Source organism: Rana temporaria, chromosome 5 (assembly GCF_905171775.1).
Source record: "Rana temporaria chromosome 5, aRanTem1.1, whole genome shotgun sequence".
Lineage (NCBI taxonomy): Eukaryota > Metazoa > Chordata > Amphibia > Anura > Ranidae > Rana > Rana temporaria.
This window is the reverse complement of record NC_053493.1, coordinates 206,791,010-206,817,732: the sequence shown is the minus strand read 5'-3', so window position 1 is coordinate 206,817,732 and position 26,723 is coordinate 206,791,010. Positions and strand designations below refer to the sequence as shown.

General features: G+C 42.2%; 1 protein-coding gene across 2 annotated transcripts in view; it reads left to right on the top strand.

Moving 5' to 3' along the window:
• The window catches only part of SLC39A6 (solute carrier family 39 member 6), a 53,849-nt gene that overhangs the window by 3,219 nt on the left and 23,907 nt on the right, over positions 1 to 26,723 (top strand). For both annotated transcript variants that reach the window (XM_040353511.1, XM_040353510.1), the window contains exons 2-3: positions 8,990 to 9,185; positions 10,933 to 11,102. In XM_040353511.1, coding sequence (XP_040209445.1) covers positions 8,990 to 9,185; positions 10,933 to 11,102 — 366 coding nt within the window. The remainder of the gene's footprint in view (positions 1 to 8,989; positions 9,186 to 10,932; positions 11,103 to 26,723) is intronic.

Sequence of the window (26,723 nt, the reverse complement as noted above, 5' to 3'; positions counted from 1 at the left end):
AGAACTAGTATCCCCTTTAGAAGATTTCCCCTCCTATTCTTGTTCTGATGACAACAACATTTTGGGGTTTCCTTTCACCACATCTCAATCACTTGCTTTATACTGCCACCCATGTGAATGAGCTTGTACAGTTACATTAACAGGACAAGCTTTCAGTGTGTACCCTGCAGTACAGCTTGTCTTGTGCTCCTTTGTTTTAAGGTCTGAGCAGTACTACTTAGATCTTAAAATAAGGGGGTGCACCTCTAAAACTTTTCCCGGAAATTCTGAAAATTGTTTGTTAGAACTTTCTTTCCAGCAGGTCTGATTCAAATTTTAGGGTTTTTAGATAAAAATTGGTTAAAGTGGATGTAAACCCTCATATACCCAGTGAAGTGAACAGCCTCAGATGATACATGGAGATGAAACAAATCTCCCTACATAAGTTTTACATGTGTGTATATATGCTGTCCTCAAATAGATAGAGATATCTATCTCTCTTTAGAAAGTGCACATCATGTTATAGATTTTCTCTTCTTGTTCAGCACGGAGTGTGAAGTCTGGGCATACAGCCAAGACAGCTAATTGGAGGAAAGGCACACAACCCCCCCCCCCCCCCCACTCCACATTGGCAAAGGAACGAAGGAATGTGCTGTGAGAAGGCAAGCTTCTTCTAATCCATTTATAGGAGCCTCCCACAACACAAATTTCAGGCTGCTTTTATCTCCTGTATCAGAGAACTTGTCAGGCTGATAACAGAGCAGGAGAAAGCCACAGGACCTAGAGCTCTGGAGAGAGATAAGAAAACACCCCAGATATCTGCTCAAATTTCATGAATCGGGTTTACATCCACTTTGACTTGAGAGTGCAAAATCTGGTGCAGCTGTGCATAGAAACAAAATCCTCTTCCAGTTTTTATTGCCAAAGCTTAATGAACAAGCTGAAGGTAGAAACAAAAGGTAGAAGCTCAGTGGCTACCATGCACAGCTGCACCAGATGTTGCACTCTCCAGTTTTTGTAAATCAACCCCTGTGTGTATTTCAATGAAAGCAACATTCAGCCCTGGTTCACACTGATGCGGGAAAAATGCAAGATTCGCTGCGTTTCCCCCACATCGCACTGCTTGGCAATTGCACTGCGTCTACGCGTTCTTATGTGGGTGTCAACATTGGATTAATGACACCCCAAAGCAAAACGCAGTACGGTTGCTAGAATTTAGCTGCTGGGGGGGGGGGGGGGGAACTGCACCATTGGTGTGGCTGTGATGCAATTTTGAGCCATGGTTTATGGTTCAAATCACACCATGTAGAAATCGCAAATGATGTGCACAGGAATGTGGTGTGATTCCTGTGCAAATTACATGCGTTGTTTTCCATGCACCAGTGTAAACCTAGGCTCAGTTAGTTTTGTCCATTTTTGAGAAAAATTTCCATCCTGCTGTTTGCATGTACGGTAATCACTCGTGTAGTCTGTGTCCAGGGCCGATCATCACAGGTGAGCGGCTGCGATTAGCTGCGGGAGCTGTTATCCTCCCATTGCTTTTGATGAGGAAGTTGTCCACAGCTAATCGCCAGGAACGCCCTCTGGGTCTCGCATGTAATTGATAATGACCCTATTCACAGGTGTGACCGGGACCTTACCCTAACCTTTTTTGTTCTGGTGAAAACCGTAACATTTTGAATTTTTCATCACTTGCTGTCTCAGTGATAGTTGGAATCAGGACAACTGGGATGTAAATCTAAACAAAAATGGCTATACATACACTTTAACCGCTTAAGGACCGCCTCATGCCGATATACGTCGGCAGAGTGGCATGGCTGGGCATAAGCACGTACAGGTACGTTGCCCTTTAAGAGCCCAGCCGTGGCTCGTGCAATCGGGTCACAGAGCTGAAGAACGGGGAGCGGTAAGTGTAAACAAACCTCTCCGGGTGCTTCCTAGTGAGCCTGTCGCTGATCGTCTGTTCCCTGTCATAGGGAATGACGATCAGTGACGTCGCGCCCCTCTACAGTAAGAAACGCACATTAGGTCACACTTAACCCCTTTAGCGCCCCCTACAGGTTAACCCCTTCACTGCCAGTGCCATTTGTCATTTTCATAGTAACCAGTGCATTTTTATAGCACTTATCGCTGTAAAAATTACAATGGTCCCAAAAATGTGTCAAGTGTTCGCCATAATGTCGCAGTCACGATAAAAATCGCTGATCGCCGCCATTACTAGTAAATTATTAATAAAAATGCCATAAAACTATACCCTATTTTGTAGACGCTATAACTTTTGCACAAACTGATAAACGCTTATTGCGTGTTTTTTTTTTTTTTTTTACCAAAAATATGTAGAATAGTACGTATCGGCCTAAACTGAGGAAAAAAATATTTTTTTTTATATATTTTTTTGGGGATATTTATTATAGTAAAAAATTATTTTTTTTTTTTTCAAAATTGACGCTCTATTTTTGTTTATAGCGCAAAAAATAAAAACCGCAGAGGTGATCAAATACCACCAAAAGAAAGCTCTATTTGTGGGAAAAAAAGGACGCCAATTTTGTTTGGGAGCCACGTCGTACGACCACACATTTGGGAGTTAAAGCGACACAGTGCCGAATCGCAAAAAGGGGCCTGATCCTTTAGCTGCAAAATGGGCCTGGCATCTTGTTTTTTTTTTTGGGGTTTGTCCTCATAATTGAGGTATGTAAGTGGCTGGTCTATTGCAGCTTTTTTTCAACCAGGGTGCCTTGAGATTTGTTCAGGGGTGTCTCGGCAAAATGCCTAAATAATTTATACAAGGCAGCGGGTGGATGAAGCCTGCCTTTTTAATTGCACAAAGCTACAGTTTATCATTGTGCACCATTACAACCTTCTAGCTGCTGACCTACTAAACGATCAATGACCTCATCCGTTAAGGAGGAGGTCAGTCGCCTATATAGCTTACTTATTTGACCTTCCCCTGCCTCTCTCCTTCAGTTTAGGGGTCACATTAGCTGAATGATGGAGAATAACTGGGGAAGAGATACATTGGAATACTAGTCGGTACCAACTCGCATCCGTAACGTTGGGTGTTCTGTGTGTGGATGTTGCTGCATTATGTAATTATATTAGAATCGTTTTTACATTTTAGGATGGGGTGCCTCAAGACGATTTTTATTAATGGCATCCACTTGGAAGTTTAATGTTATATAACAGAGGGCACTATAATAGGAAATGACTGATTTTGAGAGCAAAAGGGGGGAGGATCATGGTGTGGACAGAGCTGACAGGCAAGGAGGGGAGGGGGAGGAGGATGCAGGGCTGTGGATGACAGAGGCACATAAACTGACCATGGTGTCGGGTCTTGGTAGCCATCATTAACCGGTTTACATAGTGAAGGGCAGAAACTGGCAGGATCAGACAGTTTTTTTATGATAGAGGTTGCCAAATTACGCAACGCAAGCGCTCTCAGTCAAATCCTGTGAGGAGGGAATGGGGGGACAGGGCCGTGTCGCACTGTGTGTCTATGGGCCCACACAGCCTGCCTCAGAAGCAGGGCTGTGGAGTCGGTAGATAAATGTTCCGACTCCTCAGTTTTATGTACTTCCGACTCCGACTCCTCTGTATTAATATGCGAATGTATTTTATACATTCCTTGAGGGAAAGAAACGCAACCTGCCACAGGACTACTGGCTGGGAAGCCAACAGTCTACTGTATTGCACAGTTTAAGCAAAAAACAAACACAATGAAAACAATCAAGTGGCTGGATAGTAGCAGCAGGCATAAACATCAGGAACAGGATCTTTACCAGTTCAAAAATACAAACCACATTATTTGGTTGTTTTAGAACAAAAACAAAGCTTATCTATAATGAACCAAAAACAAAATCTGTAAAACCTAGAAATGGTTTATAATAATCTTGAAATGTAGTTCTAGGCTTAGCAAATGCAAATCAATTCAATGTAGAGTTCTAAGGAAGAGAATTGCCTCTTTCATAGAGGCTCTTAAGTCAGACTTTATTATTTTTAGGGCTGAAAATAATCTTTCGACACTGACTTGGGTGGGTGGCATTGCAGTAACTATTCTGGCCACATCACTAACGATCTCTGGATAAACAAGGATGGCTTCTTCAACAGTAAGTTTTGATGAGCGATCATACTTCAACTTCTTTTAGTGCTTTATAAAACTCCTGTTGGAATTTTTTTATTTGGACACTTACTGGTTCTCTAACATGCGTTCCCTGTAAAAGCAGAACACAACACTATGGAAAGTATAAGTATTGCAGCTCCTAATTGTGCGTTGCGTGCCATATAGTGAAGCACATGAAAAGCATGCTTCTTCACGGTCACTTAACGTGTTCGTTTTGCGGTTACGTGAGGCACTGCATGCATTGGTCTTTATTCTTACAGTAGAGAAGTCATTAATTATAACTTTTTGTGAATCGGGACATTTAAACGTGCTTTTTTTTTTTTTTTTTATTCCAATCTAAATTTAGTAGGAGTCGGAGTCGGTGCATTGTTTGCCGACTCCGACTCCAGGTACCCAAAATTTCCCCCGACTCCGACTCCGACTCCGACTCCACAGCCCTGCTCAGAAGTGCTCCTCACGTGTGCCACTATAGCTTCCTATGGTGACACATGAAGAAGAGGTGGATCAGAGAACGCTGGCAGTGGACCCCAGAAGAGGAGAATCGGGGACGCTCTGCTTACTGTACAGTACAGGTAAGTATAGCATCTTTATTATTTTAGATAAAAAAAAAAAAAAGTGAGCCTTTACAACTACACTAGGCTTCATGTACACGGGACGTTTTTACAACCTCTCCTGAACGATTTAACTTGACAGATAGTAACCCACGTTTATAACATAATTTTTGCCGTGTTTGCATTTTAGAAGCGTTAAAAAAACAAGACATTTTTTTTTTCAATACCCAAAAATGAAAAACGTCCGTAAACAAAACGTGGCTAAACACGAGTTACCGTACATGTCCTGATAAGATAACAGAGGAGAGTTCAGGGGCAGTTGAAAAAAAACACCCAACTGCTCCTAAATGTTCGTTTACCAGTAGCAGTGTACATGACTCTTAACCACTTCCATACAGGGCATTTTCACCCCCTTCCTGCCCAGACCAATTTTTTAGTTTTCAGCGCTGTCACACTTTGAATTACAATTGTACGGTCGTGCGACGTGGCTCCTAAACAAAATTGACGCCCTTTTTTTTCCCACAAATAGAGCTTTCTTTTGGTGGTATTTGATCACCTCGGCGGTTTTTGTTTTTTGCGCTATAAACAAGAAGAGCGACAATTTTGAAAAAAACACTATCTTTTTTACTTTTTGATTTAATAAATATCATAATTTTTTTTTAAAGAAAACAATTTTTTTCCTCAGTTTAGACCGATACGTATTCTTCTACATATTTTTGGTAAAAAAAATCATAATAAGCGTATTTGATCGGTTTGCGCAAAAGTTCTAGCATCTACAAAATAGAGAATATAATTATGGCATTCCCCTAGCCGCCCGGGAATGCAAGGACGTCATATGACGTCCACTCTGGGGGAGGGTTCCCGCCGGCGTCATTTTTACAATGACTCGGTAGGGAAAGTGTTAAAGAGGAACTTCACTGCCCTACAAGCTTAGTTTGCCTCTGCCGCTTATGATTGGCTGTCTGCTTGGATAGCTTCCAGGCGGGATAGCTTGGGCAAGTTCGGACTCATGTCCAAACATGCCTGTGTTAATCCCTGCCCAGGAGACTGCAGGAGAAGGAACATATCATTGTCACCTTGACAAGAATGGTGGTTGGGGGGTGGCTGGCCCAGATAAAAACAAGGAAAGTGGTTTATATTGCAAAGAAGGGGAGGAGTAAAGAAAGTTACTTAGTAGAGTGAAAGCCCGCTTTAAATTGTTACAATACTGAAGCAATGGTTGAAACCTCTGTTGGTTACTTTTAGGGCTGATAAGGCAGTACAGCCAACCCTCCTGCACTGGGTCTTGGCACCTGCTGAGCAAGAGGGCTTATTGCAGACACCAATCCTCTTCTGCCAACTTCTCCTCTTCTTCCTCTGGCTGCACTGCAGAGGATTGGTTCAAGCACATGTGTGGCTTCCATCTGTACTTCTCCTTTCTCTCATGCTGACAGCTTCTGCAGGCACACAGATCAATGTTTTAAAATAGAAAGTGGCGGAAGGGGCATGTAAATGTAATTTTCTGGCCTCTTCCTTTTCCAGTCAGGTAGGCTGTATAGGGCCCTGTGATTTCTAACAGAAGCCCTGGGTACTTTTACAGCTTGTCATACACTATGCAATCTGATTGTACCACACACTTGAACGTTTCAATTTTTACTAAATCAGACAGGCCCCTTTACTACATAGCTGATGAGAAATTTAAAGATTATACAATCGCCTTATATAGTGTATTGTCTTCTTTAGTGCCGGTTCACACAGGGGTAACCCGACTTACAGCACGACTTGGAGCAACCTACAACGCGACTTAAAGTTGCCTCCAGGACAGGCGACTTTGGCTGTGGCCAATCACAGAATAATTGGCTCTGTGGGAGGGGTTTGCCTGAGTAAACTATTTTCTTTTCCTGTAAAGTTGCTTCAGTTAAAGCGGAGGTTCACCCTAAAAATCATCTATATACCATTAGATCCAGCATACTGCTGACATCTACAGTATGCTGGTATTTTTTTTTTTTCCGCTGTAGTTACCGTCTTAGTTCTTTTCATCCGGCTCCGAGTTCTCACTTCCGCAGGGAGTAGGCGTTCCTATAAAGAGGGATAGATGATTGACGTGCGGGTAAGGTACGTCACGCGTTCCGAAAATAGACGAACTGGGACTCTGCATTATACGGCGCCTGCGCAGTCAGCTTTACGTGGCAGGCGCAGGCGCCGTATAATGCAGAGTCCCAGATCGTCTATTTTCGGAACACGTGACGTGCCTTACCCGCACGTCCGTCATCTACGCATCTTAATAGGAATGCCTACTCCCCGGGGCAGTGAGAACCCGGAAGCCGGGTGAAAAGAACTATAAGAAGGTATGTAGCGCAGAAAAAAAAAAAAAATACCAGCATACTGTAGATGTCAGCAGTATGCTGGATGTAACGGTATATTATTGTTTTAGGGTGAACCTCCACTTTAAGACACTGATCCGACTTTGGAGGCAACTTCCATTGAAATCAATGGGTACAAGTCGGATCCCAAGTCGCGATAGTGTGATTAAAGTCTTGTTTTTTGTTATTTTTTTTTTTTTATACTTGCCTGCTCTGTGTAGTTTTGCACAGTGCAGCCCAGATCCTCCCTTTTTCAGGTCCCTCGCCAGCGCTCCTGGCCCATCCCTCCTGCTGTCACAGCAAGCAACTTGCTATAGGGGCATCAGAGCCAAACCGCTACTATGTGTGTCCATTCAGACATGGAGCTGTGACTTGGCCCCGCCCCCTCTCTCCTCATTGGCTCACTGCAACATCGTTGGGTCAAGATGGGGCTCAGGTAAGTATTAGGGGGGCTGCTGCACACAGGTTTTTTATCTTCATGCATAAGGCTGGGTTCACACTACTTTCATCCTACTTTGCTCTGTGTTCAATGTTTCCCTATGAGAGCGTCTTGTAGCGTCCTACACAAGTCGGTCCGACTTTGAAAATGCTCCCTGTACTACTTTTGGTCCTACATTGATCCTACTTCAGGCCCATTGAATATCATTGAAGTCGGACCAAAGTAGTATCCTGTTCAAGAAAGTAGGATGGATGTAGGACCAATGTAGGATAAATGTAGGACCAATGTAGCAGAGCAAAGTAGGATGAAAGTAGTGTAGTAGTGTGAACCCAGCCTTAGGATAAAATGAACCTTCTGCTTTTAGAACCACTTTAAGGATTTATTTCCTGTTGGGATTTCGCTACAAGGACACACATGTGAAATCTACTTGCTCCCTGGAGTACATTGGAATTGTACTAAAATCTCCTCCTGGGACACCTAGTGCATGCCTGCAGTTGTATTGAGGCATAGATGCTTCTCTAAAATGATCATTGCACGTGCTTTCAGAGTGAATTCTGATTTTGCTGACTACATAAACCTCTCACATCATTTTGGAGGTTTTCTGCTCGGTCAGCTACATTCCCTAGTCACCATGGGGACTTGGCTTCTTGAATTAGTCTGCCTTTGATGTGTGTTCTGTGAACTTTTTTTTTTTTTCTTATTTACTTTTTTGTCGCCTTTTTAAAGCAGAGTATATATGTATGTATGTATGTATGTATGTATGTATGCATAAAGATAATTTTTCTTCACCTTTCAATCTATATGAATTAGAAATATTTGGGCCAGATTCACAAAAGAGATACGACGGCATATCTCCTGATACGCCGTTGTATCTCTGTTTCTAATTATGCGACTGATTCATAGAATCGGTTACGCATAGCTAGCCCTAAGATCCGACAGGTGTAATTGTTTTACACTGTCGGATCTTAGGATGCAATACCGCGGCCGCCGCTGGGTGGAGTTCGCATCGTATTCCGGCGTCGGGTATGCAAATTAGCAGTTACGGCGGATCCACAACGGATTTTCGCGTTCGCTACGTCGTCCGTAGTCAAGTTTCCCGTCGCAATTTTAGTCGTTATTTGACCTGCCCTAACTTTACACAGCAATCGTATTGCTGTCTAAAGTATGGTCGTCGTTCCCGCGTCAAAATTAAAAAATTTACGTCGTTTGCGGAATACGGAAATACGCTACGCGTGTCTCCGTTCGAAAAAATGACGTCACTTCGCGCAAAACATGGCTTGAGTTACGAAACAGAGCATGCGCAGTAGGTCCGCCGCAGGAGCACGCCTAATTTAAATGGCACACGCCCATTTAAATTATGCGGGCTTACGCCGGAGTAGTTTTCATCGCAAGTGCTTTGTGAATCGGGCACTTGCGATGAAAACTTGCGGCGGTGTAACGTATCTACGATACATTACGCCGCCGCACTTCTACCTGAATCTGGCCCCTCTGTTCCAGTCCCCAAATGATCTATTTAAATTGACTTTGAATTGAATGTAATATTTATCTTATATTCTTGTAGTGTTTAAATGCCTCACGTCTGCTGACTTTGCATGGAATGGACACGCAGATGCTTCTTGATGTAGATGAGTTTCGATTTATCTGCCCAGCTATTATTAATCAAATCGACAGAAAGTCCTGCTTAATTAATGCGCCAGAGGAAGCTCCTGAAGAAGCTTTGGCTGGAAGCAACCAAGGTGTATATTCTGTGAAAGTAGGTAAGTAGCTGGAGTATATCGCAAAGATACGTAACATTAAAGATTTTTTGTTTCAGCAAGAAAATGGTAAGAAAAAAAGGCCATGGTGAACAGCTTGCGAAGAACTCCTGGAATGGATACACTTTTTGCAAATGTGCTGGCTTAAAGAGTCCAAAGAGGCATATGCCACCTCTTGGACTTATCTCTTTAAGACCGCTTTCACACTTGGGCGTTTTTCAGGCGCTTTAGCGTTCAAAAAAGCGCCTGAAAGAAGCTGCATCTGCAATCCCAATGTGAAACCCTGAGTGCTTTCACACTAAAGCGCCTAAAAAACGCTCCCCAGTGTGAAAGGGGTCTTGGCGTAAAAAAAAAAAAGTGCCTGAAATAAGCTGCATTTGCAATCCCAATGTGAAAGCCAGAGTTTTTCACACTGAGACGCTGCGCTGCCAGGGCATCAAAAAAAGTCCTGCAAGCAGCATCTTTTACCAGCGTTTTTCAGGCGCTGGCAGTGTGAAAGGGCTCTGAAAACACTTTGGCTTTCACATTGAGCATTGGGATTGCAGATGAGGCTTCTTTCAGGCGCTTTACAGGCTTTTGTTTAACGCCCCAGTGTGAAAGGGGTCTAAAGGAGTTGTAAAGGCAGAAGTTTTTTTTAAATTTTTTATCTTAATGCATTAAGATGAAAAGCCTTTTGTGTGTAGCAGCCACCACAGCACCCCCTAATACTTACTTGAGCCCCATCTCTCTCCAGCGATATCCACAAGTCCCTTGGCCATCTGGAACTCTCCTCCTGATTGGCTTAGATGCAGCAGTGGCGCTATTGGCTTCCATTGCTGTCAATCAATCAGAGGAGAGAGAGAGGGGATGAGGCCAAATGGCAGCTTCCTATCTGAGTGAACACAGAGCTGCAGCTTGGCTCGGGTACCCCCATAGCAAACTGCTTGCTGTGGGGGCGCTCGACAGGTGGGAGGGGCCAGAAGCAGCAAAGAGGGACACGAGAAGAGGAGGATCCAGGCTGCTCTGTGCAAATCCACTGCACATAGGAGGCAAGTATAACGTGTTTATTTAAAAAATAAATAAAACAATCACATTTAATATACAATTCACATTTTTGTTGAGCACTGGGGTACAGCTATTGCAACACTCCTGGTGCTCTGACAACAGATTTAGTTCTGCTTCACAGCAGCCACTCTGCCTTCCCCTCCCCTCTGCGGTCCATTTATATAGCATACTTTGTATGTTCTGAATGGTTTTACATAATACAAAGTGCTCTGTGACTGGATGGGAAGAGAGGAGGGGCAGGCAAAGCGGCTGCAAAGGACTCTGCATCTGAAAGTTTGGAGACCTTGAGGCTACTTTCACACTGCAGCGGCGATTTGCCGGCAGTTCAGCACGCTGCCCATTGATTTCAGCGCTGCAAAGATGCGGCTTGCAGGACTTTTTTTTTTTTACCGTCCTGCCAGCGCCGAGTTGCCCATTTTGAATCCCCTTTTATCTGCATAGTTTGCATTTTCTCCTGTGCTGGTTTCCTTCCCAGCTTAATTGTCTCCTGTCCCAATTGACTGTGTGCATGTGTGTGAGATGTGAATGTACAGTATGTAAAGCACTGCATACACTTTGGCACTGTATAACGTAATAAATATATTGTGTGAAACATGTTAAGCTGCAGTAATTGGTAATTTTAATACTTGAATGTGTGATATTTGTCTCAAGGTGAGTGTGTATTTTTGGACCTGCTAATCTTCTATTTATTTTTATTTTTCTACAGCATGGGTTGGTGGCTTTATATCAATTACTGTTATAAGTGTGTTGTCATTGCTGGGTATCATTCTGGTTCCTCTGATGAATAAAGTGTTCTTCAAATTTCTGCTAAGTTTCCTGGTGGCGCTGGCAGTGGGCACTTTAAGCGGGGATGCTTTTTTACATCTACTTCCACATGTAAGTAATTTAAACCTTTTAGCAAATCATGTTTTGTGGCCAAATGACTATATTTACTACAAGTAGTATACTGTACAGGCTTTGGGTTTCTTTAGGGCTTGTTCACACTACCACTGCAAGAAAGCGTTACGATTTCCTGTGTGGGTCGAGGCACTAGAAGGTTGAGAACCACTGATCTAGAGTCTACTTGTTCAAATTTTGTATTTAGCAATAGAGGGTTTAGCAGATGTGAGGACTGGTAAAAAAAGCAGTAGCTCTTGGGAATGATGCAGCTACTTTTTGACCACGATTAACCCCTTTACTTCCACCAACATATGTCATGCTTCTGTGGTGGGGGAGTTTTTACACACTGCAGTGGGTGTAAATCTGGAAAGCCTACTGGTAGCTGGAAGCAATCCTGCCATGTTTCCCAGGCTTTCTGTGCCCATCAGTGGACCCGAGACCAGCATTAAAGGTGCTGCTAGGTAGAGGGCATTGACACTTGGACGCAATATATAAAATATGACTTTCAGGTCCGGGCGTCATTTTGCCCTGCCAGTATCTGCACTAGATTAGTTTCATTGAAGGACAGATGTCTCGTCAAGGAGAAAAAAAAAAAAAAAAAAATATATATATATATATATATATTATATTATATTATATTTATTTTTTAACCCCCAAGCACTTAATATCCCCCTCCCCACATGCTTGCACGCACAAATTTATATGCATGTGTTTGGGGGGGCCTACACATGAAAAGATTAATTACAGTACACGTTCCAGTCACTGTGCACACTGGAGTGAGAGCAATTCTAGGTCCTTATTTACGGTTCACCCGATCTGCAGGGGCTTTTAAGGCATCACCTATAGAAAATATAGGGTACCGAAGTGGTATTGAAGTTTATTGCCAATCTCACGGGACACGCAATTTGAAAGCTTGACATGTGGGGTATCTAACTCGGCACAACCTCATCTTTTAGACCCCTTTCACACTGGGGCGGTTTTCAGGCGATTATGTTTTTTTTTATGTTCTTTCCACTTTGCAGAAATGCAGGGAAATTTTTTTTAAAGGTGTTGTTTTTTTTTTTTTAAATAACATGTCATACTTGCCTCCACTGTGCAGTTCATTTTTGCACAGAGTGGCCCCGATCCTCGTCTTCTGGGGTCCCTCGGCGGCTGTCTCAGTCCTACCCGCAATTAGTCACCACAGTTATGCGAGAGCTCGCATGGTGGTCACTAATTGCGGGCAGGCTCCCGTGATACATGGCTATGGCCGCTCGCTGTATCACTCGGCCCCGCGGCAACATCAGATGTTGTTTCACCTTAATGCATAGATTTTTTTCCTTTACAACTCCTTTAACATGGTTTCCTATGGAACATGTTCACATCAATGCTTTTTTGTGCCTCTGCGTTTTTGGAAAGGGTCAGACTTTTTTTTTTTTCTGCAAAAAGCAGCATTTTGTGTGTAATAGAATTCAATGGACCCGCATCCAAAACGCAAGTACCGTGTTTTTGTAGAGATTTGCGGTTTGCGTTTTTTTTTTTTTTTTTTTTAACCTGTTTATAGCTGGTTGTTAAAGGAAATGTAAAAAAAATAAAAATTGACGGCTAAAAATAAATAAATAAAAATTATAAAAAAAAAAACGCAAATCACGGTAAAATCACATGTCGAAAAACGCAGCAAGCACCGCAAAAATGCTCAAAAGCAATATGCATAGGTGTGAATCAAGCCTTGGTGCTAGAAATAGCCTCTGCAAAGCGCCTGATACCATCTTGCATTCATTCCAGTGTGTCTTTTCACACTGGGCGGCGGTGTGCTTCCAAAAAGTCCTGCAAGCAGCATCTTTGGGGCGGTTTTGGAGCGCTGTATTTAGCACTCCCTAAACACCCTGCATATTTGGAATGAATGGGCAGGGCTTTCCAAGTGATTTTGAAGTTGCCACAAATTATTATATATTTTTTTTTTTTTTACCAGAAATGGCGTAATATTGTGTTTTGTACCTTTTTTTTAAACAGTTTGCACTAATATATAGGAATAAAAACAATTCAACAATTTTTTTTTTTTTTTTTATTCTCTAGGCTTTCTGTGCTTTCAGGAAATATAGAATGGGGGTTTTACATAATCACAAAATCTTTAGACCTCAAATGATTTATTTGTTTAGGCAAGTGTCTAAAAAAAAAAAAAATGCAAAAGGGGGTTAAAGAGCAAATCTTGGCAAGAGGTGAAAGCAATCAATGAGCCAATGACATAATGTAAATATTGCAGCTTTGCTAAAATCCAGTCTCTGGATTGTTTGTAATCCTCCCAAATTGCACAGATCTATCTCTCGGTCTGTACGAGTTACATTCCTCAGTAGTATACTGTACATTGTATTCTACAGATATGCTTTTGTTTTGATGTAAAAATTGTAAATTTAAAACACGCAAACAAGTAACAATCATTCATAAAACACCACAATTATTTGGAAGACACTTCTTCTTCTATTTTCATTTGTTAGGCTGTTTTCACACTGATGCGTTTTTTACCTTTTTTAAAAAGGTTATCAAAACATTTACCTTTAAATTCTATCCTCTGCACTGCGGATTTAGTGCGTTTTGAAAAGTCATTCATGCTGCATCTTTGGTATGCTTTTCACAACCGCACCAATAGCACAACTCCATATTGAAATGAATAGAAAAAGCACCACGGTTGTGTGTTTGGCTTGTTTGAATCACGTGTCCGTGTTTCACAGATGCCTGCTGAGCGTCAGGCATTCAGAAAAGCATCCAAACGTGTATGCTTTTTAATGCTTATGCTTTTATTTTAAAAAAAGTACTCTTAAGGCCCGAACACACGATCGGATTGTGTGATGGCAGGATGTTGTCGGAACATTCGACCGTTTTGTACGCTCCATCGAAAAATTGTCAGATTTTCTGCCAACAAACGTTGACTAGCATGCTTTAAAATTTTCCGACAACAAATGTGTGTTGTTGGATTATGCGATTGTGTGTGTACCCAAGTCCTTCGGACAAAACTCCAAAGCAATGCTAACCATAACACAACATTAGCAGAAGTTGCCTAAAGGGTGGCGCTAAAGAGCTCAAACCACGTTGTTTTGTGTTTGGCTGACAATTCTTTGCCGTTTGTATGCAAGACAAGTTCCTGGCCAATGCCCTTTGGACAAAAGTCACACGCTTTGTCCGTGGAAAATCTGATTGTGTGTGTACCAGGCCTAACCGTTCATTTTGGTATTTAAAGTGATACTAAAGTCTTGTTTGTAGTGGGTGTGTTTTTTAAACCTGCTTTGTGCAGTGGTTTTGCACAGAGAAGCCTGGATCCTGTTCTTGGGTCCCTCTTCAGTGCTCCTGGCCCCTCCCTCCTGCTGAGTGTCCCCAGAGCAGGCAGCTTGGCCCTGCCCCCTCTCTCCCCTCATTGGCTGAGTGACTTTGACAGCAGCGGGAGCCAATGGTGCCCGCTGCTGTCCCAGTCAGTGAGATGGGAGAGTCTCAAACAGTCAAGTCTCTCGTGCAACATTGCTGGATAGAGATGGGCTCAGGTAAGTATTAGGGGCTGCTGCACACGGGTGTGTGTGTGTGTGTGTGTGTGTGGTGTGTTTTTTTTTTTTTTTTTTTTTTAAACCTCTTTTAATGTCTGAATATGCCTGGGAGGTAATTTTTTCATCGTTGTGACTTGATCATTGTCACAAGAATGTTACTGTCCTATAGTACAATCATTCTCTTGTGTCTCCTGGGCTGTAATGCATGTTGGTTACTTGGTCATAGGTATACTCAGTGTTGGTTTGTGCTTATCTTATGTAGTCATGTTTTGTCATTGCTAGGTCTTGGGTTTAAATATAGGTTCTAAAATGTAGTGTGTTTAATGGCCTTTAAAAAAAAAACGAGAACATTTATGGGTTCTACTCTAAAGGGGGAAAAAAAAGGATGTGCTGAAATGGGGGAGGGGGGGGGGAGTTATCTGGGATGGTGGGAGAATAGGTTTCTTTAATAGGGATGCACTATGATGGGGCTGGAGAGGGATGCATTGAATGGCATGCGTTTACCAGATAACAATGTGCTGTGATAAAGTAGGAGAGCTGGTCAGGAAGGGCTGGCTACGCTATAAAATGAGGTTCTAGGCTCGTTGGAGAGGGATGAGCTGTGTTGGGAGAGTGAGTTGGATGGTGATGAAGGGGGGGGGGGGGGGTTACCTGGGAGGGATGAGAAAACCAATTTTTACATTTTTATATATTACATTTTTGGTTATGATCACTTTCCGACTGCCCAGATTTACTGCTCTGCGCAGGATCACACACACGTGTGTGTGTGTGTGTGTGTGTGTGTGTGTGTGTGTGTGATCCTGCACATCTGGGTATTGGCAGTGAGTACCCCCCCTGCTGGCAGCTCGCTCCTGCTGTGATTTTACAGACCCAATGTCCGCCGGCACTCGCTGATTGGTAGGCAGACTGCCATTCTGTCAGTGTACCGATGTAAACAAGTCAGATATGTCCGTACAGAAGGCATGGATCCTGTGTTCCTGTAAAGCAGAAAAACCCATCCATGTCTTCCACTAGTAAAAGCACCTCCCCCCACTACACTGAAGCATTCGTTGGGCAGTTAACCCTTTTCTCGCTTCTGATGTTGAGCCCTACCCTGCCAGTGTCAATAGTACAGTGACAGTTTACATTTTTAGCACTGATCACTAATGTCACTGGTCTCCAAACTGCCAGGTGTCCGATTTGTCTGCCGCAATATTACAGTCCTGCCATGAGGCTCAGTTCACACCTAGGTTTATGGGGGCGACAATTACGATAAAATTACGCACAAATAGAATCGCGGGACGCCAATCGCCCAAAAGAAGTCCTGCGATTCTGTTTGCATGTTTTTACTGCGAATGTCGCCCGAATCGCAGGAAATTTGTGCCCCGATTGGAGTGCTATTGAAATTGCCGGGCAACGCACTGGAAATGCACGGGTGTCCCACAATTTGACTTTTGCGATTCTGCACGTGATTCGGAACATGGAGATGTGAATGGAGCCGGATCACCGCCATTACTGGTAAATCCAAATATCCCATAGTTTGTGGATGCTATACCTTTTGCGGAAACCAATCAATATACGCGTATTGGGATTTTAAAATGTGTGTGTGTGTATGTATATGTATATGTATATGTATGTGTGTGTATATATATATATATATATATATATATATATATATATATATATATATATATATATATATATATATATATATATATATATAAAAACTGTGATCGAATGCCACCAATAGAAATCTCTGGGGGGGGGGGGGGGACATTATTTTATTTGAGTAGTGTCACACAATTGACAATTAAAGTAACGCAGTCCCTAGTCAAGAAGGGGTGTAAATCTTCCAGAGGCCAAGTATAACTAAGTAAGTAACTATAGCTTTCCAGTCAGAGTCAGGTATGATGCCGCATTCCTGTTTCCACAACCAGTTTTCAATAGGTGTGGATCCAAAATATTGGTTTTATTAAATTTGCAGTAAAACTGTTTTCCAGTGCTCAAATTCCTCTAACTGGTTTCACAGGATTCCATACAAGAACACCAACATATGAGCAACACTGTAAAACGTCCATATTTCCATTGTGATTCGGCAAAATGAGCTTGGAAAACATTGTCAATGCTCCTTGAGGGCAGTTTTGCAAATTGTGCGCAAGAAAAATGTCGGCTAAACTACAATCTGTTTCTGAACGTATGTAGTCCTTCTGTCTTCTGTAATGGCTTGACTTTTTATAGTTTTATTTTTAATTATTTTCCAAATTTTTAAAGGCAAGATTTTAGGGAGATCATATTAAACTAATATCTGATCAGTCATGCTGCTGCTTCTTTTTTTTATTACCCAAACAAGAGGGAGCAATTTTCTTTGCTGCATATTTGTAGCAATCGCATCGAACGCAAGCTTTTCTCTCTATTCAGAGTACTTTTTCAAAGACGTGCACATTGAAAAAAAAAATATCTGCTTGCATAGGGTCCCCTTGACCTAGCACTTTTATGATACTCTGGTATAATTTTAAAACCAAAGTGAAGTGTAATTTTTGGTTTTCAAATGCCTCTGAACATCTGTCCTGAACACTTCTATTTTTTTTTTTTGCGTTCTGAAAAATGCTTCTAAACTCCAACTGCCTAGAAACTACTATACAGGACCCTGTGTACATGTACTGATAAGATAACAGAGGAGAGTTCAGGGGCAGCTGAAAAAAACATGCCCAACTGCTTTTAACCACTTCCCGACCCCCGCATGTACATATACGTCCACAATATGGCACGTACAGGCACATGGGCGTACACGTACGTCCTCGCCTATTAGCGGGTGGGGGGTCCGATCGGGACCCCCCCCGCTACATGCGGGGGTCGGGTCCGCTCGGGGAGCGATCCGGGACCACGGCGCGGCTATTTGTTTATAGCCGCTCCGTCGCGATCGCTCCCCGGAGCTGAAGAACGAGGAGAGCCGTGTGTAAACACGGCTTCCCCGTCCTTCACTATGGCGGCGCATCGATCGCGTCATTCCCTTTATAGGGAAGACACGATCGATGACGTCATTCCTACAGCCACACCCCCAAACAGTTGTAAACACATACTAGGTGCACCCTAACTCCTACAGCGCCACCTGTGGTTAACTCCCAAACTGCAACTGTCATTTTCACAATAAAGAATGCAATTTAAATGCATTTTTTGCTGTGAAAATGACATTGGTCCCAAAAATGTGTCAAAATTGTCCGAAGTGTCCGCCATAATGTCGCAGTCACGAAAAAAATTGCTGATCGCCGCCATTAGTAGTAAAAAAAAAATAAAAAATAAAAATGCAATAAAACTATCCCCTATTTTGTAAACACTATAAATTTTGCGCAAACCAATCGATAAACGCTTATTGCGATTTTTTTTTTACTAAAAATAGGTAGAAGAATACGTATCGGCCTAAACTGAGGAAAAAAAATGTTTTTATATATGTTTTTGGGGGATATTTATTACAGCAAAAAGTAAAAAATATTGCTTTTTTTTCAAAATTGTCGCTCTATTTTTGTTTATAGCGCAAAAACTAAAAACCGCAGATGTGATCAAATACCACCAAAAGAAAGCTCTATTTGTGGGGAAAAAAGGACGCCAATTTTGTTTGGGAGCCACGTCGCACGACCGCGCAATTGTCTGTTAAAGCGACGCAGTCCCGAACTGTAAAAACACCTTGGGTCTTTAGGCTGCATATTGGTCCGGGGCTTAAGTGGTTAAATGTCCTTATGTACATGGGATGTTTTTACAGCCTCTCCTGAACGATTTAACTTGACAGATAGTAACCCACGTTTAGTTTTTTACATTTTTATTAATTGATAAAAATCTTGCATACTTTGCAAGTCATTCATAAAATACAAAGCATTCTCAAAATACACACAAAATACATATAGGTACATAAATGTATCCGTCCTCTAACATACACTTAAAAATGTATCTATACCGCAGAATGTACTCTTAATTCTCCTGGACCATCTAGCTAATAAATAAGAGAAAAGATAAGAGAAACATGGGGGCTGATTGTTTATCAGCGCAGCCCCCCCCCCCCTCGGATGCCAACACTGGACCACCAGGGAGTGCCCCCTGGTGCTCAATAGAGCAAAAAAAAAAATTCACACAATCAATGCCCACAAATGGGCACTGGCTGAAATGATGCCATCAGTGCCACCCAGTGTCCATTAGTGCCCATCTATGCCCAGTGCCCATCTGTGCCACCCATAAGTACCCATCTGTGCCACCCATCAGTGCGGCCTGTGAGTGCCCATCAGTGCGGCCTATGAGTGCCCATCAGTGCAGCATACCAGTGCCGCCTATCGGTGCCCATAATTGAAGAAAACTTACTTATTTACAAAAAAAAATAAACAAAATAATAAAAATCGCAGAGGTGATCAAATACCACCAAAAGAAAGCTCTATTTGTGGGAACAAAATGATAAAAATTTCATTTGGGTACAGTGTAGCATGACCGCGCAATTGTCATTCAAATTGTGACAGTGCTGAAAGCTGAAAATTGGTTTGGGCAGGAAGGTGCGTAAGTGCCTGGTATGGAAGTGGTTAAACTCAACTGCCTAGAAAAGACTATAATGACCCTGTGTACATGTACTGATAAGATAACATAGAGAGTTCAGGAGCAGTTGAAAAAATGCCCAACTGCTCCTAAACGTCCGTTTACCAGCAGCAGTGTACATGACGCCTTAATAAATGAACAAATATATAGGGAAAAGTAGATTCTGACCTGAGGACACTGTTACTTGGTATTTGACACATTACAGAAACTTTTTGGCTTAGTGGGAATGATTCTCAATCTGTGTGGTGTGGCACCCTGATGTGCTACATGAGATTTGCAGGTGTGCCGTCGGAGTTTTGAAAAATATAAAAAATTGCTAGTGTTTTGAAACTTTGAACATATCAAAAAAATAAACTCAATATCACAAAAGTAACATGTATAAAAACACAATCTGTCATTCATTGATTCCTTTCATAATGCGTGACTTGTGCGAGATCTCGGGAGAACTCGATCACTCTAATTATATTATAGACTTTAATGCTTATAAATAGTTTGTTCATTGTTTAGTGATGGAAGTCTGGAACACTGAAAGAAACTGTTAAATGAAAAGGAAGCAAGTAAGTACAAAGGGGTTTATTTACTAAAGGCAAATCCACTTTGTGCAGTGGCTGCAGATCTGAAGGGGACATGCAAGGAAAATAAACAGCATTTTAGCTTGCACATGATTGGATGATAAAATCAGCAGAGCTTCCCCTCATTTCAGATCTTCCCCAAAGATCTAAAGCGACTGCTCTTGTACTGCAAAGTGGATTTGGGCTTGACTCGCACTAATTCGTTTCTTGATGCTCTTTGCAGAAATGCAGGGCATTTTTTAACACCGGTTCCTATGGAACATGTTCACATCAATGCATTTTTGTTCCTCTGCGTTTTTGTAAAGGGTTGAGGACTTTTTCCTTACAAACGTCAGCGTTTTGAATGTAATAGACTTTAGCTGACAGCTGATGACTCATCCATTGCTAAGGAAAGGACGCATGTGTCATGTACAATGTTTTTTCTTTTTTTTTTTTATCTGCCGGCTTAAAAAATTCATGAAAAAAAATGCATGGGGTCGTCCCCCCAGTCCATACCAGGCCCATTCGGACTGGTATGGATTTGGAGGGGAAATCGCCATGCCAAATTTAAGGGGGTGGGCTCTCCTGTGATGCCATCGGATGGCCACGCCCCATTGCTGCATAAGAGATGTCAGAGTGGGGGATGTCGTAACGGAGGAAGAAAGCATCAGGACAAGTGCAGACTTTTTTGTGTTTAGCGGGTAACCAACAGCGTGGGAGAAGATGGAGCTAATTTATTTATTTTTTGTTTGTTTTTTAATAAAGGACTTGTCAAAAGCTGTGTGTGTTTTTTGTGGGTAGGGGTACGATGTACCCGATACCCATTCACGTGAGGGGGGTACATTTTTGGCATGGGGGTGCCCTGTCCAAATCCATACCAGTCTTCTTTCTTCTCCTCCCTCCTCGGGACATCACCTGTTCATGCAAACATGATCAGCTTCTAGAAGGGTTGAGACGTCTCATGTTCCTTGCTGAAATACCACATTGGGTAAACCTTGTTGCGTATGGGGACTGCAAAAGCACATTGCTAAATGGGGGAGTCGGGCCAGAGCCCTGATGGCAATTTCACTTTTTTTAAGCGAGCACATCACTGGCGCACTACCTCTGATGCAGGTTAGGGGCATACAACGTATGAACAAAACCTTTCTGCTATAGCAGGTATATACATTGTTTCTTGAACACAACTGTTGTGCACTTAAAGTGATTATAAAGTATTTTTTTTTTTTTTGTGTTTGTTTTTTAATAACCTGTCATGCTTGCCTGCTCTGAGCAATGGTTTTTGTACTGAGCAGCTCCAATCCTCCTCTTCTCAGGACCCTCACAGGTGCTCTCAGCTCCTCCCCCTTCTCCGTCTGCCACCATAGAAAGCCACTTCCTATGGTGGCACATGTGCAGGTTTGATCCTGAACAAAGCTGTGTTTCTATTGACACTGGATGTAACCACTTCCATACCGGGCCATTGTCATGACGTTCGCAGGAACAATCCAGGCGGGCGTCATAACATCCTGGGGACCGCAGTGTGGCGATCGGGGATGAGGCGTGTCCCTTGGGACACAGCCTATCCCAGATAAGTGTAAAGAGCCAATAAAAATCGGCTCTTTACAACATGACCGGCTGTGTCCAATCACAGCTGGTCACATGCATTGTCGCACTGACACAGCCCATCCTCGATCGCGGTAAAGAGCCAAGGAAATTGACTCTACCACGTGACCAGCTGTGTCCAATCACAGCCGCTCACAGAATGTCAACAAACCGCGGTAATGAGCTGTTACTGGTCTCTCCTCCTCACACTCTGATCGTGTGTAAGGGGGAGATTGCAGTAATGGTTTGTTACTGCCTACAGTATACACCAAACACACGGATTGCCCCTCCCCCCCAATAAAGAGGACCTGTCACCACCCATCAAAGCAGCTGTCGCCAGCCCATCAGAGTTGCCAGAGTACCTGTCACCAGCCCATGCCTCATAGTATATACATCGAGGTGTTCGCTTTCCAAAATTGAGCCATTATGTGGCCAGGCTGTATAAAAGTCTCACATGTGGTTTCGCAATACTCTGGGGGAGTAGCTGAATGTATTTTGGGGTGTAATTGAAAGTATGCATATGCTGTGTGTGAGAAATAACTTTAAAATGTTGTGTATTATTCAGAAAAAAGAAAATTATAATAATTCTCAAGAATTGTGGGGAGAAAAATAACAACTTCAAAAAACTCACTATGCTTCTTACTAAATGAGGGGAAAAAAACGTACTAAACAATAAATTTATACAAAATAAATTAAATTGAACAAAAGAAACTGCGCCAATATTGATGGCATTTACAATAGTCCTCAGATGACAAGAGGATTGTATGTAAAAGATTAATATCCTCCAGAGCATACACCAATAGTTTATAAGTAGATCGGCTCAAAAACATTCCATAAACCAGAATATATTGATCCATAAGCAATGGCTAGAAATATCACAACAGTGAGTCCACAAATAAATGAAGTGCCCACCCGTAGCTTGCCAGTGTGTTTGCTCCGCCAGCCCCCCTGCTATTTCCAGCACTTGAGTTCTAAGGCATGCTCAAGTCAATCTGTATTGAAAGTCTGCTACCTGGTATTACCATTTCCTGGATGTCAAAGGCCGCTGCTGGTTTATAGCTTAATGCCTATTTGTGTTTGCCATTTGGTAAGCGGCCAATTTTATACGGTGGTGGGCACTTCATTTATTTGTGGACTCACTGTGGTTCTATTTCTAGCCATTGCTTATGGATTGGCCCAAATTTTTGAAAAAAAAATTACTTGTTTGCAAAATTTTATTATAGAAACTAAAAAAAGGTTTTCTGAATTTTCGCTTATGTTGCAAAAAAAAACAGCTTGCGACCCGGTCCGAAGCTTCGTGACCGCGGACCCAATCGCCGCCGGTGTCCCACGATCGGGTCACAGGAGCTGAAGAACAGGGAGAGGTGAGTGTAACCACACCTTCCCCATTCTTCTCTGTGGCAGTGTCACTGATCGTCTGTTCCCTGTTATAGGGAACGACGATCAGTGACTTCACACCTACAGCCACGCCCCCCTACAGTAAGAAACACACATGAGGTCACACTTGACCCATGCAGCGCCGCCTAGTGGTAACCCTATCACTGCCATTGTCATTTTCACAGTATCAGTGCATTTTTATAGCACTTTTCGCTGTGAAAATGACAATGGTCCCAAAAATGTGTCAAGTGTCCGATATGTCCGCCATAATGTCGCAGTCACGAAAAAAATCGCTGATCGCCACCAATCAACAAACACTTATTGCGTTTTTTTTTTAACCAAAAATATGTAGAAGAATACGTATTGGCTTAAAACTGAGGAAAAATGTTTTTTTTATATATATTTTTTTTGGGGTTATTTTATTATAGTAAAAAATATTATTATTATTATTTTTATAATTGTCGCTCTATTTTTGTTTATAGCGCAAAAAATAAAAACAGCTGAGGGTGATCAAATACCACCAAAAGAAAGCTCTATTTGTGGGGAAAAAACTATTTTGTTTGGGAGCTACGTCGCACGACCGCGCAATTGTCAGTTAAAGCGACGCAGTGCCGAATCACAAAAAGAGGCCAGGTCCTTAACCTGCATAATGGTCTGGGTCTTAACCAGTTAAAAGCAGCAGGGTCTAATGGTGAGAGAGTAGCGCAGCTGCTCTTGGGCACAGTGCTAGATCGAGGTCGGGTTCAGGTAAGTATTTGGGGCTGACAAGTAAATCGTTTTTTTACCTTAATGGAGAGAATGCATTGGTTAAAAAAACCTTCAGCCTTTACAACCACTTTTAACCTTGAAAAACAGGCTTATCATACATGCACAAGGACCATGGACGGCACATAATGATTACCCTTCTTTATTTTTCCTTTTTTTTTATTTTTTTTTTATTGAGAACAAATGTGGTTGTTTACAGTGCATAAAAGTATTGTTCGATAACAATGAGTAAAATAACCAGAAGGAATTTTTGCTGCCAAAGAAAATACAACCAAGAAGCCTAAAATAGAAATTCGAGAAAATAGGAAAAAAGAGAAGGGGGAGGGATTTATCATTTAAAATCGCTGTAAGCTTTTTTTTTTTTTTTTTTTTTTTTTTTTTCATACTTTTTACGATTTGTCTGTTTCGTATTGGAAAAATATCAGAAATAGTCGATGGATTATTCTGATCCAAGCGCTCAATGGAAAGATGAAAGACTGTTTAACGCAGTAAAAAAGCAGCTATTATAACAATGTATTATTAAACGATATTAACAAGACACTAACAGCGCTGAAATGAGCCTTTAAATTGGCTTATGAGTCAATCGCCCATATACTGCAAATATTACTTGAATAAATGAACTTTGGACTATGTATATAACGGTGGATGCCCCAAATCAGTAATTTACAAGGATTGCTTCTCCTCAAAGTCCCATTAATAATAGTCCATACACTTCCTCAGATACCGATTCTCTCAATCTTATTGGAAGAAATCTCAAGATGTAGGCACTGATCTGCTTGAATGCTGATAGGATCTCTCTGTGATATCCCCCTTAAGATGTTGTACTCGCCAGAATGTAGTAAGTTTAAAGCATTGGATACAACCACTTGCAGTGATGACACATCGGCTCTCCTCCTCTGGTGTATGGTGATGATGATCTGTATGCTATGAGGTGTGTAGCTTGGCAGACATGCAGGGAAGCAAAAGAAAACAATTAAAAGTAAAATAGGCTTGTCATATGGGCTGCTGCCTCTGCTCACTCAGAAATATGGCTTCAAGGTTTTGGCTCAAAATTCCCTTCGTAAGTCCCGGGTAGAAGCGAAGCTGCCTCACAAGCTGAATCGTCGTGTAGCAACGCCCTGACGCGTTTCGTGATAGGTCCACGTCTTCAGAGGGCTGTTTCGTAGGTGAGAATAAATAGGTTAGTAAGATATGTTCCCTCTTCTTGGTACCCTTTTTTCGGTTTAAATAAAAGTTCCTCTCAGGGGCTGTTTTTCAGATTTAGATGCAGGATCGTATTGACCATGGTATGAATCCATATACATAACCCTTTGACTTTGGGGCATGTCTACCATATACAGTAAGTTTCATGTCTCCTAGCTTTGAGCATCCCCGACAACGTGGGGGGGGGGGGGCAGGCGAAGATTCTGGCTGGGCTGAAGATTACCTTTTATTGCCTCATGCACACTGGACATTTTTGGACATTTTTACAGCTGCTGTTTTTGGCTTCAGATGTTTTTTTTTTCTACAGTCAAACTCTCCAGCATGTTATCCTATGTGTCCATGCACACATAGGCAGTTATCAACATTTTTTGGTTGGGGCATTTTCTGTCTGGAAAACCCCAGAACTAGAATTTTGAGAGGAGTATTTCAGCTGTACAAACTGAAAAGCGCTAGGCTGCCACTGCTGACCTGAAAATGCTAGTTGCCTGGCTGCCATAATAAGCTAGTTGTGCATTAGATTTAAAAATAATTAAAATATATATAATTTCTATGCATTAATACTTGTACTTACCCGAGTCCCATCTTAATGTGCCTCGGCCATCTGGGACTCTCCCTTCTGATTGGCTGAGACACAGCAGCGGCGCCATTGGCTTCCACTGCTGTCAAAGTCAGCTAGCCAATGAGAGGGCGGGGCCAAACCCTGGCTGAACACACACAAGCTATGGCTCGACTCGGGTGCCACCATATCAAGCTGCTTGCTGTGGGGGCACTTGACAGTAGGGAGGGGCCAGGAGTATTAACATTCAAGGCCAGTTTAACCCATGCCTGCACAGACACACTGTGTTCCTGGGCAAGTTACATGCTGTACTGTGCCCCTTCAATTTAAATGAGCTGAAATTGCACTGCACCAGAAGTTGTGCATGCGCTAATTTTAGAAACTCGCTGTACCCAGATTGCATGGTATTTTTGCATCATTTGATCCGGTGCTGACAAACGCACTGCCTTTGCAACCTGTGTTTTTTGGGGTGTCTGCTTATTGACACCCGCTGCAGATCGAAAATAGACTGTTTTGAATGCAGTGTGAATCGCACAGAAACGCACTGTGCAATTCCTGTGTGGGTGTAGTGTAAGCTGGCCCCCTTGATTAAATCTAGGAGGTAGATGAGTATATATTGCCAACCCGATTCCTCACTTCAGAGCTCTCCTGTTCTTGACACTATGAACTGCTTATAATGTGTGCCTTTAAACAAAATGTGTTTAAAGCAGACAGGCCTGGATTTAGTTTCATTCACATTGACCTGTGTCAGGATTTTCTTAAAGCGGGAGTTCACCCGAAAAACAATTTTTAACATTAGATTGAGGCTCATTTTGTCAAGGGGAATCGGGTGTTTTTTTTTTAAATCGAAGCAGTACTTACCGTTTTAGAGAGATCTTCTCCGCCGCTTCCGGGTATGGTCTTCGGGACTGGGCGTTCCTATTTGATTGACAGGCTTCTGACGGTCGCATACATCACGTCACGAGTAGCCGAAAGAAGCCGAACTTTCGGAAAATCGTGACGCGATGTATGCGACCGTCGGAAGCCTGTCGGAAGCCTGTCAATCAAATAGGAATGCCCATACCCGGAAGTGGCGGAGAAGATCGTTCTCTAAAACGGTTAGTACTGCTTCGATTTAAAAAAAAAAAAAACACCCGATTCCCCTTGACAAAATGAGCCTCAATCTAATGTTAAAAATTAAGTTTTGGGTGAACCTCCACTTTATCTTCTTGAACCCCTCTGTCATGGTGAATAAGGGATTTTACTTGCAGATGGCTGGAAAACCAGCCATTTTATTTGTTCAAGATGGTTGAAAACATTTTTTGAGTCTTTCAAATGGCAACGTAGGGTAAATACAAATGGTTATAAGTCTTTGTGCCAACAATATGAGAGAGATGGTGTTTGAATTCTGCTAAAATGTAGGTAACTGGTGTATTTAGGGGTATTTACTCTTAAAATACTTTATTGCTCGTGACCATCATACACCACCTTTCAGTACCGTATTTATCGGCGTATAACACACTTTTTTTCCCTCTGAAAACAG